The 13,765-nt window shown below is 35.3% G+C and overlaps 1 protein-coding gene and 1 pseudogene across 3 annotated transcripts in view; one reads left to right on the forward strand and one right to left on the reverse strand.

The window, feature by feature from the left end:
• Nucleotides 1-2,837: 2,837 nt before the first annotated feature.
• LOC111795083 (peroxidase 7 pseudogene) lies at nt 2,838-4,475 on the forward strand (annotated as a pseudogene). The gene is made up of 2 exons (XR_015421109.1): nt 2,838-3,107; nt 3,533-4,475. The product of XR_015421109.1 is annotated as a peroxidase 7 pseudogene (transcript).
• A 1,105-nt stretch (nt 4,476-5,580) lies between these two features.
• Nucleotides 5,581-13,765, reverse strand: part of EMB1135 (RING/FYVE/PHD zinc finger superfamily protein) — a 33,614-nt gene continuing 25,429 nt past the window's right edge. For both annotated transcript variants that reach the window (XM_023677101.2, XM_087123953.1), the window contains exons 21-32: nt 12,921-13,016; nt 12,734-12,821; nt 12,526-12,646; nt 12,193-12,304; nt 11,988-12,111; nt 11,832-11,909; nt 10,572-10,690; nt 8,225-8,278; nt 8,026-8,128; nt 6,334-6,462; nt 6,070-6,181; nt 5,581-5,934 (exon numbers count right to left, since the gene is read on the reverse strand). In XM_023677101.2, coding sequence (XP_023532869.2) covers nt 5,903-5,934; nt 6,070-6,181; nt 6,334-6,462; nt 8,026-8,128; nt 8,225-8,278; nt 10,572-10,690; nt 11,832-11,909; nt 11,988-12,111; nt 12,193-12,304; nt 12,526-12,646; nt 12,734-12,821; nt 12,921-13,016 — 1,168 coding nt within the window. In that variant the 3' untranslated portion in view covers nt 5,581-5,902. The remainder of the gene's footprint in view (nt 5,935-6,069; nt 6,182-6,333; nt 6,463-8,025; nt 8,129-8,224; nt 8,279-10,571; nt 10,691-11,831; nt 11,910-11,987; nt 12,112-12,192; nt 12,305-12,525; nt 12,647-12,733; nt 12,822-12,920; nt 13,017-13,765) is intronic.

Consider the following 13,765-nt stretch of genomic DNA (forward strand, 5'->3'; position numbering starts at 1 on the left):
GAAAGTGCGGTTAGAAATGGTCTATACAGACGTTTGGGACCATCTCCAATTCCATCACTTGGTAGATCAAAGTTCTACGTCACATTCATCGATGATTTCAACATGAAGATATGAGTTTATTCCCTGAAACACAAGTCAGATGTCTTTGTCACCTTCAATAAATGAAAAGCTGAAGTTGAAAATCAGATCGACTTGAAGATCAAATGTCTAAGGTATGACAATGGAGAAGAGTACGACAAGTCAGAATTTAAAACATTTTGTGCAGCTGAGGGAATTAAATAAGCGAGGACAGTTTCTTGCAGAAAGGATGAACAAAACATTGAATAAGTGGACAAGGAGTATGAGAATTCATTCGGGACTACCGAAGACATTTTGGGTTGGTATTGTGAATACAACAACCTACTTGATAAAGAGTCGTTAATACCCTACATTCCAAATTAGCAGAAGAGGTATGAATAAAAAAGAACTCAAGTATTCTCACTTGAGAACTTTTGGTTGCACTGTGTGTGTTCATGTTGATCTAGAGAAGAGAGACAAACTTGAAACTATGGCAGTGAAGTGCTACTTCATAGACTATGGTTCTGACATATCCAGGTATAGATTTTGGGATGACAAGAACAGAAATTTTTTTACACTGTGATGTGACTTTATATGAAAATGTCTTGTGTAACGACCCAGATCTACCACAAGCAGATATTGTCCACCGTCGCAAGCAGATATTGTCCTCTTTGGGCTTTCCCTTTCGGGCTCGCCCTCAAGGCTTTAAAACGCGTCTGCTAGGGGAAGGTTTCCATACCCTTATAAATGGTGGTTTGTTCTCCTCCCCAACCAATGTGGGACATCACATCTTGTACAAGGACAAATAGAAGAAAAGTTTCGGAACAACGAAGCAAGTGGGAGGTGAGGTTGAGCTGCAAAAAAAATCACTTAGCGATATTGTAGCAGATACTTAACAAACTTCTGAGACTATCGATGAGGAACCAGAGATGGAGCAAGTGACACCTGAGCACGTTTTGAGAAGATTATCCACAACCGTACTAGATAGATTCTTCATTACTGCAGACTGATGAAGAGAAACTAGAGTATTTTAATGAGACCCTACAGTTGAAGGATACAACCAAGTTGGAGTAAGCCATGGATGTGTTGTTCTTTCATCTACTGAGGCTAAGTTCGTGGCCATAGCTAAAGCTGGAAAGAAGACGATATGAATAATACAGATAGTCAGAGTTTCATATAACTGGTGAAGAACTTGGTCCATCATTGAAAGACAATACACATCAAAAGACGATACTACTTCACTCATGTGGAGAATTATTGATTGGACAGTAAAACATGTCGTATCAATTGTATTAATTAGCGTCACATGGAAAATTCCACGTGGAGAAAGACGAGTGGACGTTACAATAACATTACACGATCCTTCCCAAATAATATTCCCCTATTTATTTGGAATTGAAAAAAATATATGATTTTTTTTAAATATAAAAAATGTAAACGTGTCAGCTTTTTATTGCATACCGTGAGACAGTCCATGTGACTGTAACCGACTCTTTTGATTATTATAATTATTAATTAATAATTTAAATTAGTTTTTAAAATTTTAAACATAAAAATTAAACCGTGCCGGTTTGTGGCTCCCTTACAACCTAATTATTTCATTTTCCTTATTTATTAATTATTTTAAATTAACTTTAATTTACCGTTCTCATAGGTCAAACATTTTTTAATAATTTTCTTAAAAAATATCTATAACAAATATGACGTAATATATTAATTTTTTATTCAGTAATTGGACTTTGAAAAGTTGAATAATCAATTAATATTATATTCACTAAATTATATTAAATTAACATAAATTAAAATACATTACTATAATTGAATTTAAAAAAAAATTAAATATTTAAAAGTTTATTTTATTTTTATATATGTAATATTAAATAAAAATATATTCATTTCCATACAACAAAAAGAAAATGGGATGAAGAGAGGAATGTTTGGTTGTCTTCACCAACCATTCTCCTCTTTTCACTCTTTTTTTTTCTCTCCTAAAATTAAATTAATTAAAAAATTTACTATTTTCTTTTATTATTATTTTCTTTTATGTTTTTTTATTTTTATTTGATTTATTTATTTTAAATTTAATAGTTCAATGAATATAATATATTTATGTCGGGTTTATTTTACTTGAAGGATTTCATCTATTTGAGATATTAATCTTTGATTGTTGACTTTATAAGATATGAACATATTAAAACTGTAACGGCCCAGATCCACCGTTACCAGATATTATCCTCTTTGGGCTTTCCCTTTCGAGCTTCCCCTCAAGACTTTAAAATGCCTAGGAGAAGGTTTCCACACCCTTGGTTTGTTCTCCTCCCGAACCAATGTGGGACGTCACAAAAACTTTCAATATGACATGTCAACGAGAGAAATGAAGGAAAAAAATTAATGAGGTTGAAATTTTAATAGCCCAATTACTCGAGAACCTCGAGATGAGTATTGGGTCTAGAATTGTCAAATTTTAAACCGTAATGACCGAATAAAAATTAACCTCGAGCCATTAGAAAAAATGAATAAAAAAAACTAAATGTTCTTTTAATAAGTTATAATTTATTTTTTTAAATTTGTTCAAAATTAAGGGTTTTTTTTTTCAATATTTTATCTTTTAAAAATTGAAAAATAAAGGTTGAAATTGTAATAAAATAATTTGAAGAAATGATAATATAAGATAAAGAAGACATGTTTGCATGTAAGCTTAATGTTTGAATATTAGTGCTTCCCACGAACATCTTCCTCTCTTTATAACCATATCCAAATCAAAATCACATTATTCATCAATGGCTTCAATGGCTTCTTTTGCCCTCTTCCTCCTCTTCCATCTTCACTTGGTCACGGCGGCTCTCGGGGTTCAACCGGTGATTACCGCCGCCTCTATGGTGAGTCGTGCACCGCCGCCACCGGCCTCTCTATTGTCCCACTCCTTTTATCGTCGGACATGTCCAGACGCTGAAGGCATCATTCATCGCAAAGTGCAAGCTTGGGTCAATAAGGATTACACGTTGGCTGCTGCCCTCATTCGTTTGCATTTTCACGATTGTGCGGTTAGGGTGAGTTGACCATATATGTACCTATGATTAAATTACGAGTTTAATATTTATAGTTTTAACATTCAAAAGTTTAAATTTTGACTCTTATAAGTTTTGGTTAAACCTCGCTTAAATGGTTCTTTTAAATACCTAAGGACCCACCAATTTTCTTTTATTCTATATTAATGTATCAATATTAACATATTTAATTAATTAAATTTAATATATCAATATTAATTTATTTAAATATTTACTTTATTCGTTTTTTTTTTTAAAAAAGAATTATTATTAAATGAATGCAATAACAATATCCTAAATATATTTAATTAGATAATTAATCTTAGTTAAATAAGTTAATTAAATATAAATAAAATTTTATTTATGTTTTAATATTTTAAAATTGATTTATATATAAAGATTAATGAAGATATGTAAATTCATAATAGGGTTGCGATGCGTCGATTCTACTGAACTATCGAAGAAGCGAGAGAAGAGCCTTAGCCAGCAAAACCCTCAGGGGTTTCCGAGTAATCGACGACATCAAGGCCGAGCTCGAGAGAAAGTGCCCTAGAACCGTCTCCTGCTCCGACATTCTCACCGCCGCCGCCAGAGACGCCACCATTCTCGCCGGAGGTCCCTTCTGGGAGGTTCCATTTGGCCGTAAAGACGGAAGAATCACCATCGCTGCCGAAGCAGAACGTGTCCCTCAGGGCCGCGAAAACGTCACCGCTTTGATCGATTACTTCAAACACCTAGGGCTCGACGTCCTCGATTTGGTCGCCCTCTCCGGCGCCCACACCATCGGCCGAGCCGCCTGCCACACCTTCAATGATAGGCTATACAACTTCAACAGGACCCGGAAACCCGACCCGAATCTGAAACCTCCATTTCTGAATTTACTTCGAAGGCAGTGTAAGAAGGATATGGATCTCGTTTTTCTCGACGCAACGACTCCGAAAATGTTCGATACTGCTTACTTCAAGAATCTTCAGAAGAAATTAGGGCTTCTTACGACGGATCAAGCGCTGCAATCGGATGAAAGAACTTCTTCGTTTGTTGATTTGATGGGAAATCAACCGTTTCTTTTTGAAAGCCAATTTTCGGCGTCGATGGTGAAATTGGGGAATGTTGGAGTGCTGGTGAGGAAAAATGAAGGCGAAATTCGAGTCAATTGCAATTTCATTAACCGCAGAAGAAAGTGAGTGACTTTGTTTCTTGGCGTTTGTTTTTTTGGAAAATAAAATTAGTATCCTTTTTGTTGGGTAATGTTTATTGCGTATGAAATTATGAGTCTTTGGGGTACCCACTCCTAAAGGGCTTTGTAGTTATATATTGTTCATAGTGTGAAAGATTTGATTGAATCGAATACATGATTGTTGTATGAGAAAATATTATAGACATAATAGCACAATATGTTGTGTTGGTCTATTCACGCAAATCTTGGCTATTCAACGTACTTTAGTTGGTTAACCCATGACTAAAGTTAAATAGCAAGGATGTCTCTTGTTCGTAAACAACCAATTCTCCACAAACCACTAATACTTGAACTACCATTTGCTTTGTCCTCGATGTTTGGGAAGCAAGCAGCCCCTTTGACATCTCTTCGGCTACAAAGAATTCTTTTTGACATCTCTTCGGCTACAAAGAATTCTTTTTGACATCTCTTCGGCTACAAAGAATTCTTGATGCGAAAACACAGAGACAAAAGGTTGATCTTTGAATAGGAAAAAGAGTGAATCTACAGGATCCCAAATGAATTGGCTTATCGTTGGAAGATTTATCTCGTGTCTGGTACTGCACGGTTCCACTCTACAAGAACTCCGAATCAAAATGATCCGCTTGCCCCAAAATGACCTAGCCCAAGAGAAAAAATGACCTAGCCCAAGAGGAAAATGTAAGCTTTCTGGCATTACAGATTAACATGGTTAAGTGAACAACCAAGCCTCCCATCATTTGAAGATTCTGCCGAGACTTTATTTGGTCTTTCGTATATTAGATAGGTTAGATTTTATAAGTAAATTATGTATTTGCTACATAAATTTTGGACTTCATGAAACTCACAAGTATAGTAACTAAATTTTATGAATCATATTATAAATGCACGACTCCATTCGAGGAAGCATCTCAAAATGGTTCAAAATAATAGATGCACCATAACAAAAAAACAGGTAAAGACACATTTTCCAACAATAAGATACAAAATATAAACTCAAAATTAAAAAAAAAATAAAAATAAAAATAAAAATAAAAATAAAAAAAAATAAAAAAAATCTCAAATCCATCGTCCACACCCAATTGGACCATGGACCCAACACTAATGGGTTTGTGGAAATGCCAGAGATCACAATGAGTGAATCTGAAAAGACCATAAAAGCTGCCAATGTTGAGCCTTTTTCAATGCTATGGCAAATTTGTGCACTTCCAAACAAACTACTCTTCAGGAATATTAGGTATGGAACTTTTGTTAGTCAGGAGAAAAGGAAAAAACTGTACAAAATGGCAAATGGGAGGGGTTTTCTATTTCCAACTGTAATTTGATGTACTATATGAAGACATAAAAGAAGATTAAACAAGATTAGGAGGTATAATAAACACTGACCCCTACTGCACCCCTCCTATATCTTCTACGAAGCATTGCTAATATACAAATCATATATACCCAAAAAAAAATAACTATTGAGACTGCACAGTTCCATTGCACGGTGCAGAAAAAAATAGAATCAGCAGTTCTTCAAACCCCTTCATCAATAGCTTCTTGGTAGGAGCAGTGTAGAAATATTACAGGGAATCAACAGTAATCAGTAATCACTATCATTTCAATCATCTATATCTTGTACCCATGCCAAACCTGTGACAGATTTTTCACAAATTAGAAAATGATTACTACTTTCCCCCTTCTCAAATTCTACTGTTTTTTAACAGAGCAAACATTAAGCATGAAACAGTGAACTACACATAATTATATGAGAGAGCTGAGAGATACCTTGAAGTACTGATTCAACCGCTGCGTTTGGAACAAATAGCCCAACGATTCTCTGATTATCTGTGGTAGTTTCTATACGTACAACGTGAAGGCGTTTGTGACTTTGACGTGCCTGTAAGGAATTTATTGGAGAAGGTTAATAATGGAGTCAATGCCCATCCATACCATTTTAGCATACGATTTACTATCTGAATTAAAGCAGATTAATATCTTTACCTACTAACAAGAGATGAATACTTGACTCGGAAGTTAAAGCGAGCATACCTGTTTAGAAAGGGCTTTTTCAATAGTTCCCCAAACGGGGAGAATAAGGCCACCCAAAACATTAACTTCCTGTATTCTCCTGCCAACCGTACAAAAGTTTCCAAGCTTACAATTCGGTCCATGCATGCACTGGAAACAGGTAAGTTCGGATGTTACTAATAATAGGAGGAAATGGTAGAGAAATATAACATAAATAATAGATAAAACTGAAGACCTGTTCACCAAGCAATATGACACATTAAGACATAAATGCTGCACCTGTTCAGTTGATATAAACGGAAAAAGTTTATTTATTTTATTCTTCTTTTTTTAGTATAATAATATTGGGAGGGATTTAACCCTTGGACCTCTTAATTGAAAGTAAATGAATTGACAATTGTATTTGCACTTTTTTTTTCCGCACGATTCTTGGTTGAACTGTGGGCAGATTGCTATGGCTTTTCCTAGGCTTTTTCGATTAACAACTAGACCTCATGCTTCTGTAGCTCAAGTCTGGAATAGTTCAGCTGCTGCTTCGAATTTGGTTTTTCAGCGCAATCATACTGATTTGAGGTCAACGAATGGGCTCATCTCTCCAATCGGTTGCTGCCAATTATCTTACCACCTGTAGGTGACTCTAGGGTTAGGCCTCTTGATTCTTCTAAAGTTTGTACCGTTAAGTCTCTCATGGGAGATCTTGTGCATGACATTAGTCCTTAAGCAGACAATCTTTATTCGGTGATTTGGAAAGATGTTTATCCTAAGAAAATTAAAATCCTTCTTTGGGAGCTTAGTCATGGAGCAATCAATACAGCTGTGATTGGTTACAAAGACAGTCGTCTCATTTTGCCTTCTCACCACGTTGTTCCAACTCAGAGTATCCTTCTCATCTCTGTGCACATTGCACTTTTGCTTTTTGGTACTGGGAAATTATGCTTGATGTTGTTCGCTGGTCCTTGGCATCACCAAACACCAGCTATAAGTTACTTGATTCGATTTCCAGGGACATCCTTTCAAGGGTCTACAAAAGACTTTATGGCTTATTTTTAATCAAGTATTTTTAGGGACTCTTTCTACACTTTGATGATTCTTTTTCATACTTTGTATAAGTGCAAGAATAAACCCCCTTTTAGTGACTAGTCTTCTTTATTGGTCCAATGGGAGAGCTTTATTGTAATCACCTACTGGTGTTCGGGGGTTTCTTTCTTTATTTATTTTTATTTATTTTCATTCATCAATGAAATATGTTTCTCTTCTAATATATATATACACACACACACATTTGTATAATGTTTTTAATTAATTCAAATTGGGGGTATGCCTCACATCTTCAAGAGGAAAAGCCTCAAGACCATGGAAGGAAATAGGAACCAAGTCAAAATTAAAAATTTAAATTTTCTAAGAAAAAATCTTAGTAGAAGACACCCAAACCTCTTTCCATAAACAAGGTAACTTAAACGCCAAGGAGCTTAGGAATCCCCTTACCTAAAAGAGGGATCCAACAGGACATCCCCAATCTAAGATGATAACAGAAGTAGAATAATTTTTAAAAACAGTGTGGTATTAAAGAAATAAACTGAAGAAACTGAAGAAAAAAAAACTGAAGAAATATTAAAGAAATAAACTGAAGAAATATTAAAGAAAAAAAAACCACGAAAAAGCTCTTTAAGGCAGTAGGCACTTAACCAGAAAATGCCCTTTAATGATATTTACCTGTTTCGAGGAAATGTCATACTCATCTTCCCACCCACTACGAGCCTTCTCTAAAGATGGTGTCTTGCGATATTTGCTTCGTAACTCAGAGAGAGACATTTCCCTGTCGTAGAATCGAACAATGAAAAAGAAATAATAAAAAAAAGAAGGAAATAACAGAATCTATGAAGAGAAGCCAATAACCATTTTAATTCAATACCTTAGCGACTCCCCAATAGCTGGACGGACAATTTTATACATTCCAGGGATTGAACTGACAAATTTTGAGAATCAATAAATTAGATTCGATTCCAAATTGCATGTAAATTAAACGAGGAAATAGTAGCAAAATATAGGAAACGATGTATAAGTATAACTCCGAAGACGAAGAGGGAAAATTAAATCGCATCACAACATCGAAAGAAGATGAATACGTGCTCACTTGATGACACTCTTCTTGCCGGTCAGTTTATTTGCAACGTTCTCCCAAATCAGATTTATTAAAAAGCAATATAAATCAGTTCTAAAAACACTTTTTGTATGATTAAAAGGCAATATAAACCAAGCCATATACCCTTTTTAAGGAAGAACTCTTAGAGGATAAGAAAAAGTAAATCCAAACAAAAAGAAGCTCCAATCGAAGCACAATAAAACTGAAACAATAATTTTTAAAAAAATTGGATTAACACGGTAAAATTAATGAATTAGAAAATTAAAAAAAAAAAAAAAGACTATTGGAACTTGATCAGTCCATCCCGAACTTGGTGATTGAACTCTACTGCGGTGACGATACTAAGAGAAAAAAAAAGCACATCACCTAAAGGAGCTTCTCAAGTACAATAGACTCAACAGTCCCAAATTTACACATCATAGAGACTGTGGCCATATCACAAAGCCCTAAAAAGATAAAGGTCACTTACATCTAACATGGATCTCCCCCAACTTTCTAGGCCAACTCGTACAAAAATAACTCAACCCAAGCCAAACCCGGCTCCCATACCCTCCCCATTGACCATGTACCATAAACCCATAGCTCCTCCATTCGACAAACCCACCCCCACATCTAAAAGCTCACCTCCACCACATAAACCAAAGGCCACCAACCCCACCCCACTTTTCACCAACCTCCAAAATCCCATCTACTATACAATTCAAATCCACAACGAGAAAAACATGCCACCATTATAAAGAACCAAAAAACCTTATCCCCGGAACAAAATTCTCTATTGTCGATTCTCACCAAGAATCTGATGATGAATATGCATCTAGTTCTCTCCCCTCTCCACCCCATCCCCTACCATGGGTATGCCCAATTTCTCTCTCCCATTGCCCGAGATTATCCTTGTGAATACAGAGCTTGACACTCTTTTTTAAGAAAAGTAGAATGAAATAGAGCAGAAAAGTCTCCCCAATATTGGCGAACTGCACACCAACAATGACCCTCAAATTCGGGCACCATGACTAAAAGAACACCACGTGCATCAGGCTATTCCATCTGGAAAAAGAAGCCTTCTATAACAAAAAAAAAAAAAAAAAAAAAACAGAGTGAATTGACTAGAGAGATTGCTGGCCTTCTAAGATTATCATCTCTTGGAATGTTAAAGGCTTGGGAGATTGACGAAAGAGAGCCCTCATCAAATCCTTCCTCCCTAAATACAATCCCACTATGGTCATTTTTCAAGAAACAAAATTGAATTCCGTTGATTGTTGGATGGTTAAATCCCTTTGGAGAGCTAGACATATTGGTTGGACATCTTTGGGTGTCCAGGAACATCGGGGGATCTTAATTATGTAGAATGACCTAGCTCTTATCGTCACTAAAGTAACCAAAAATCTATAGACCTTAATCACACATGACATTGGCCGACAATTACAATTTTTTGAATAACATGGATCTATGGCCTTTGTAGACATGAAGAAAGCCCTTTCTTATGGCTTACAAGACCCATATTGTATGTGGACAAAGAATTGGTTTTTGGCAGGTGACTTCAATATCTCTCGGTGGGCACATGAAAAATCTAGTGGAAAAGTCATCAGAGGCATGTTCACATGAAAAATCTAGTGGAAAAGTCACCAGAGGCATGAGACACTTCAAAACTTTCATAAGAGAAGTTGAACTCATTGACCTACCACTTAGCAATGGTCTCTATATTTGGTCAAACATCAAATCTCCACCCACCTTGACACTAATCGACAAAGTTCTAGCTCTAGAAGGTCTACTTGGAAAATTCAGTAACATTGATATTCGAAAACTAAATAGACTTGCATCGGATCATTATCCAATTGTTCTTTTCATAGGCAGCTATAAAAAAAATCAGTCCTGTACTCAACTTTATTTTTCATCAAAAAAGATAGTATAGCATGGTATAGCTTATGAAAGATAGCTTGGCCAAACGAAGGTATTAGTCATATTTTTTCATTTGTTAGATAAATGTAAGAGAAGCATCCAATTCATTAACATCGAGAGATGATATTAATGACGAAGGTATAAAAGAAGTCGTGTCATTTCTGGTCAAAGGAAAATCGAAGTGCAACTTGAAGGGTATACAAACACAATAAAATAATACCTTTCAAATGCTAATATGAAGTGGCGTCTTCCCAACCAATCCCTCTTAGATTCATAGAACCCATCATTGGTTGAACCAATCCCATCCTTTTGCTTCTCATCAAGAATGGTGCTCGCAGACTGACACGCACAGAAACATAAGAAATCAAAGATGTATGTCTTGTGAAAGATTGAACAAGCAAAAGAAAATATTCCCATCTTTCTCCATTGCACTTTTTTCTGGGAGAATTTAGGGGAAACATTATGCTAGATTTAGTGTTCCCCTTGTCATAACCCATAGGATTGATGGGTGACTACCTGCTACAAGTAGCTCTAGTTTTAAACTTATACTAGGCACAAAGTTACAGTTTTTCCATACACATCGATTCTACTTAAGCGAGATTTGAAATGAAATTTTAGTTTTAGAATAATGATGATAAAATGAAAATATTCAAAAGTTACAAAGTCTGGAAGGGAGAGAATAATACGGAAAGTCAAATTTACAATAGAAAAAAATAAGAGCATATCAAATGAGACATGGATATTGGATAGAATTTCCAACAGAGGTTGGTGAGAGCACACAAAGAAGAGGCTCTAAAGCGAGCCTTAGCAAACCGATCTAGAGAGGATTCTTGTTGAAAATTATTTGATTTCTTTCGAAACAAACTGTCAATGTAGAAACTTTAACCATATCGATAAGAATGATGAAGAAGACAACTTGCTCCTTAAATACAACATAGAAATCTGAGGAAGCATAAACAGGTGGTTGGATTTTGGAAAAATTAAAAAGGTCATCCTTATCATGCAAGGAAACACCAAGAATGAACCTTAACCACCACGTTCCGATGTGACTGAATTAAATCAATTAACTCCCAAGAACCCACCATCGATGCATTAAATGTTTCTTAACCAACAGCAACACTTCATGAAAAGGACCAAATAAGAGTAATCTTTCCAAGGAATCTCCATCAATTTGTACCTAGCCTATTGTGTACCATAAACTTCTGAAACTATCCTGGTTTTCAGATATTTCCCAATTCGAGTTTTTCTAAATAAATAAAATTGCAATCTACTTGGACATTTCAGTCTTTGGAATTGGTTGCTAGTCTTCAATTTCTGGAATGGTACTCTTATTCTATACATGCATATACTATACAACATATTTTGTGGATTTACATGCAAATATGAGTATACAGCATTCAAAAAAGATATCTATCAAATTGTTCAAAAGTCCATCCAACAAATATCATAATCGAAGTAATAAATAAATTAGAGAACGTACCTCCCAGGTTACACCACGGTCCAAAGTGAAAGTAAAAAGCATAGTTGATGCCCCAGAGACGGGATCAACATGAACAGTCTGCAAAATAATTAAAATTAAATTTGGTCGATGACAGAAAACTGATAAGTGATCAGCGAGGTGATGAATACAGCAAACCTTTGGACTTCCTCGTAATTCAATAACATTGGCTCTCATATCAACAATTCCAGAATCAAGGTTCCCTTCAACGCGTGCTTTCTGAACTAAGAGATCCAATATGCTGACAAATAACTCAAAAATCCTGTACATTGATGTCAACATCAATGATATAATCCAACTCTAACGTCCACATGCATATCATAGTAAATCATAGATCACAGACCTATTTTGAATCTCAGGAGGCAGGCCCAAAAGCCGATTAAGAAAACGTCCAATATCATTCATGTCTGACTCAACAATACGACCAGAGGTCTTTCCAGAGTCCTTCCCAGTCGCTAAACTCATAAATAGTAACTTGAAATCATAATCAAGTCTAGATCAAAAATGTAATTTATATAGCATAGCATAATATTTAACCATATGCAGATGAATTTGACAGTAAAACTCTCGGAAATGAATCTTTCCATTTTTTAATTTATTTGTTTTGTTGTGAGAACAAAATTTTCACTAGAAGGTGGGATGGAGACGAGAAGTGCATATTGAATTGAGAAGTTACCAAGTACGGCGTCCCTAATTATTCCCACAGAATTAAGAGCAGCTTTTGCATTCTCAATAAAATCGCGGATTGAATCAGGTTTCCCAGATGAGCACCCCGGTGGTTCGACAGGCAAGACATCCTGAAAGTGAATTTGTGTTATTTACTCTGTTTAAATGAAAACACTTGGTTGCAAAATAATAATAATAAATAAATATAAAATAGAGACCTGCTCCATTATTCCTCTATACATCACCGTCAAGGCCATCTTCCCATAAGCGCTGTCATAGTTATAAGCACTTAGCGACAGTCCAGCCCTGCATGTGAATAACCAAACACCATCAAGAAAAAGAACTACTTTAAGCACTGTTTAATTAAATATTGAACGAAGACGTTATGAAACTAATCCAACTAGCCTTCGATCTCCTTGAGTTAAGGCTCCAAGGGATTCTAATCTCTTGGCAACAATTGATGCAAACCTGCGTTCTCCACCAAGATTCGTAAAAAGCAGCCTACAAAACCATTCACCAGGGAAATGTTACTCCAGACATAAACTCAATAAACATTTTGTATCGAAACTGCTACAAACAACTGATGTTCGTGCATCATACATTTCCATTTTTTAATTGAAACTATCACTAAATGCATCATACATTTTCAATTTGGATGTAAAATAATAATAAAATTAACTTGAAATGGTGATAAAATACACTAACAGAAATATCAATTAAAGGCACTAATGTAATATCGACACAAGATTCATCCACCGGCATCTACCATCCAATTCTCAGTCTCCATATATACACGCATATACACGCAGGAGTATTTCATTCTCTAATATTAAACAAATTATAAAGTCTTTAAGTATTGATCTTTTTTTTATTACCACTCAGGCTATAATTTCTTTATAAGTAACAACGCTACAGGGGTCATAAACCATGCTGTGGATTAATGCTAAATTAATTACTGGGGGAGCAGAAGCATAGCTATAAAGTAGAATGCACTGGACGGCCAAGACCTTCTAAATAATTTTTTCGGCATTCAACTTCTCTTTATACATAATTTTTTATTCATTTTAAATCTTTTGTATTTCTTTCCTTTTCTTGTATTACATGCTTGGTTCTTAACTCAATTGCCATAGAAGATTACTAGTCCTCACGCCTATAATCCGTTGGAAAATTCTGTACAATATTAGAATGTATTTTTAAAAAATACATTATCAAAATTAAATTGTAAACAAATACTAGGGATTATCTATGAA

The sequence above is a fragment of the Cucurbita pepo genome, chromosome 5, assembly GCF_057944985.1.
Source record: "Cucurbita pepo subsp. pepo isolate OVF chromosome 5, ASM5794498v1, whole genome shotgun sequence".
NCBI lineage: Eukaryota > Viridiplantae > Streptophyta > Magnoliopsida > Cucurbitales > Cucurbitaceae > Cucurbita > Cucurbita pepo.